The following is a 3638-nucleotide window of genomic DNA, read 5'->3' on the forward strand; positions in this document are numbered from 1 at the left end:
ATATATATATATATATAAACACACACATACACACACACACACACACACATACACATATATATATGTATTTATAGGTATGTATATATGCATATATAAATAGATCTATATGTATGACAACATAAACACATGAATGTGCATGCACACAACACACCACACACATGCACACAAAAAAACACTCGCATGCACGTACACATACATAAATATGCACACTTATACGTGTATATGTATATGTACACACATATATATGTATATGTATACACACATATACATACATACATATACATATATGTATGTATATACATGTATGTATGTATGTATATACATATATGTTTCTGTGTGTGTATATACATATATGTTTCTCTATGTGTGTATATATATATATATAAACACCCATGCTAGATAAAGGCAACATAAAAAAAACTCACATGTGCTAAGGTTTCAACGAGAAACACTTTCATAATTTCCGATGTTGGAATTACAAGACTAACACCAAGGTGTTTAAAAAAACCATGGCAAGAGGAGTACTGAAGAAGCCTTCATCTCACAATTAAAACTTTCAGCGTGTTCTTTGCCTCTTCTCTTTTTGCTTGGCCTCCTCTCCTTCTATGTTTTGACGATGCATGGAAAGGTTATCAGCAAGGTGCTGTGCTAACCCTACCATGGTTAGGGTGGGGTTCCACGATCCACCAGTGGGCCAAAGGGAGGCACCAGTGACATACACATTGTCCACACCATCCAGCCGATAATCAAGGTTGACAATTGCGTCCTCACGCTCACTGATGTGCATGGTGGAGCACTCGTGCACCAAACCAGAGACATGGATTTGGCTGGCAGGAGGGCGGGAGCTTTTCCAGCTATTTGAGCTGTCATGCCAGTATTCTACCTGGCTCCCTGCCGGGCAGAGCACGTGCTCCAACGCTTGGAATGTGGCGTCGTCCATTTGGTGCCACAGCTTCTGGTCATTGTCGTTGGTGAGCACCTGCATCATTTCGACAAAATAAATGAGTACTTTGGAAGTCCACCTTTGGATTTTGATATTTAGTGGAGGTTTAGGATTTCGCCCAGCACATTATCTCCTTCAACTTTAGAAATTTCTGTGTAAGTGTAAATGCCTATAAATGGCCTAGGGTTTTGCACTTTTGTGTATCATTTTTGGCTTGGTCGTTAACTTTAGAGAATTTTCCAAAGCCCTTGGCCTAGACTACTTTAGAAATTTTTCAAGTGTAAAGGCCCAGTGTGTGTCGAAATTCTGTGTATCAGGGTTTGTGTAAGAGTTGAGTATGTATGCATAGTGCAAGCTCGGAGATGAGTCGTTTGGGTAAGAGATGAGTATGCTTGCATAGTGCAAGCTTGGAGATCCATACCCATGACCATAAGCCGCACAAGAAATTACACTAACCAACCAACAAAGAGCCATTGGATGATTTGGCAAATTTTCTAAACATTAAAATAGAGAAAAAATACTTTCCCCCGCTATCCAAAAAAAAATAACTTTCCACCCCTTGGTAGAGCAAAAATAACTTTCCACCCCTTGGTAGAGCAACTTGTGATTTATCCTAAGTGCTAGTTTGCCTACAGGTTTAGGAGGTTTGAAGGCTTTATAACTTTATCTTAGAACTAAGAAGATGAAAGATCTTTTAAGACGGATATAGTTCAATGAAGTGGTTGGTGATTATGGGTTGTGCTAAGGTTGTTTGAACTCCGAAGATAGCTAATAACAAGCACCAAGAACGAGGCAAATTATTAAAAGAGAGAAAATGAAAATGATAACAAATATTTTCTTGCCAACTGCAAATTAGTGCAGTGGTTGATGATGTTTTCTCACACTGACCTGTAACAAGACATTGGTCGTAGGGTCTGAGCCTTGGTCATCTTTTTGAAACCAAGAATGGGGGTTGCTCTCATCAAGTTCTCCTAACACTGCGCAGACAAACACGATGTACTCTTCGGACGTGCGAAGTTGCTCCATGGAAGCCGTGGCCACCACGTCTGGCATATGGCGAAGCGCTGTCTGGGCATTCCCTTGTGGATTGCGGTCAGAAAGGCCCGTTAGCTGCATGTGGTATTGGCGTTTGGTTGTAGGATGGACGCCAGCGAGGTAGACGGCAGCCAGCTCAAGCTCTCCTAATTGGGCTGCGAAAGCGTAGTCTTCTCGTCGAATGCGGGCCACGACGGAAGTGATGAAGTGTGCAGAGAAGCGCCTGCCGACACGTTTCTGAAGGTGTGGGAAGGAATTGAGCACCAAGGTGGTTGGGGGCAGTGTGCCCATGGCTAGTATTAGCTTGGCGTTGCCCACACTCACCACTCCTCGGCTCGTCTCCAACGCTGTGGCCTTGCCTTCCTGATGCAAGATCCGTTTCACCACGCAATTGGTCACCACCTGTTAAAGATGAAGCAAGCTTATGAGCTTGTGAGAAAAGTTCATTCAAGCTTGGAGTGATTAATCTCAATATAAAGCAAGCTGCTTATAATTAGAAGGTTTGAAGACTTGTTTTCCTACAATTCTTAAGGAACTTACCTTCAGCGCTCCCTTTCCTTCGCGCTGCTTGGTTATCTCGGACAATAATGGCCCCGGGACTGCGAACTTCTCAAAGTCTACCCCGCGGATTTGGCTCCTCACGGCCAAGGGAGCTGCCATCACGCGGGTTGCAGAGGGTATGTTGCTTATGTTATCGTCCAGCATCCTGGTCAACTCCCGCTGCAACGCTCCGAAGATGGGGCGATAGCCGGGAGGCGGACCGTTCTCCCCTGTATCAATTTTATCAGCAGACACCACATTCAGTAGCGTCTCCGCCTCCTTAAAGTAATTTTTTGCATTGCTGATGAGCTCTTCTGGCCAGTCGCGCATCTCCTCGACTGTTGGACGTGGGCACCATGCGCTCCACAACGTCGAGCGGCCGCCGAAGAAGGGCACCATGCCGTGCTGCCAAAGGTTTTGGTCTTTGGTGGCACGGGATAAAGTCCAGGGAAATGTTTCCGACATTCCGCCCAGAGTGTCTTGATACGGCAGCGGCAAATTCTGAAAATGCTCTGGTAGGAAGAAGGGGCCGCGCTCGATGATCAAAATGCGAGCGTCCGGGTTCTTGCTCAGGGCTCGCTCCGTGAAGCCCAGTGCGCAGAAGCCGCTGCCAATCACAATGAAGTCAAACTCTTCCTCTTCGCGAGCGCGCTTCCAGTCTCCTTGCGAGAGGAAGAAGACATGGTCCATGACAACGGACCCTGTCGGATGTTGAGGGCCTGGCGTAGGGTAGCCATAGTTGAAGTTGGGAGCGGACGAGGCGGTCTGCATATTGCGGGGGACAAATGGAAAGCTGAGGACCTCTATTTTGTTGAGTTGCAACTTGTCGAGCCACAGTGTATTGTCGCTCAATATATATAGCTAAGATGCCAGATTTGAGAAAAATAAAATTTACAAATGAAAACAAAAAAGTTACAAGGGCATTGTAATAAATCTGTACTCCTGCATTACTCCTAGCAAAAACATCTCTGTTAATCAAATTGGGCATAGACAGCATGCTTTGATTTATCTCAAAACTATAAAATACGTTGTACATAGTTACTTTATGTACACGAGTGGGCGAGACCGGCCTTCGACAAGTCGATTGTTAACCGGTGTTTATATATATACACACAGAGAC

The 3638-nt window shown here is 44.7% G+C and overlaps 1 protein-coding gene across 1 annotated transcript; it reads right to left on the reverse strand.

Moving 5' to 3' along the window:
* Positions 1 to 432: 432 nt before the first annotated feature.
* Positions 433 to 3350, reverse strand: LOC147628081 (uncharacterized). Its single transcript, XM_086815044.1, has 3 exons — positions 2519 to 3350; positions 1832 to 2380; positions 433 to 979 (listed from the first exon to the last, which is right to left on the reverse strand). Exons 1-3 carry the CDS (start codon positions 3287 to 3289, stop codon positions 557 to 559), a joined length of 1743 nt encoding a protein of 580 aa, XP_086671170.1. The 5' UTR covers positions 3290 to 3350; the 3' UTR covers positions 433 to 556.
* Between the last annotated feature and the right edge of the window lie 288 nt (positions 3351 to 3638).

This window comes from Cibotium barometz, chromosome 20, assembly GCF_041138505.1.
Source record: "Cibotium barometz isolate CiBa-2024 chromosome 20, ASM4113850v1, whole genome shotgun sequence".
Classification (NCBI taxonomy): domain Eukaryota; kingdom Viridiplantae; phylum Streptophyta; class Polypodiopsida; order Cyatheales; family Cibotiaceae; genus Cibotium; species Cibotium barometz.

Excerpts from the sequence above, each read along its gene's own strand:
- LOC147628081 (XM_086815044.1), bottom strand. The coding sequence starts at position 3,289 with ATGCAGACCGCCTCGTCCGCTCCCAACTTCAACTATGGCTACCCTACG. Across the intron at positions 2,381-2,518 it reads AAGGAAAGGGAGCGCTGAAG|GTGGTGACCAATTGCGTGGT; the intron begins GTAAGTTCCTTA and ends CATCTTTAACAG. Across the intron at positions 980-1,831 it reads CGACCAATGTCTTGTTACAG|GTGCTCACCAACGACAATGA; the intron begins GTCAGTGTGAGA and ends GAAATGATGCAG.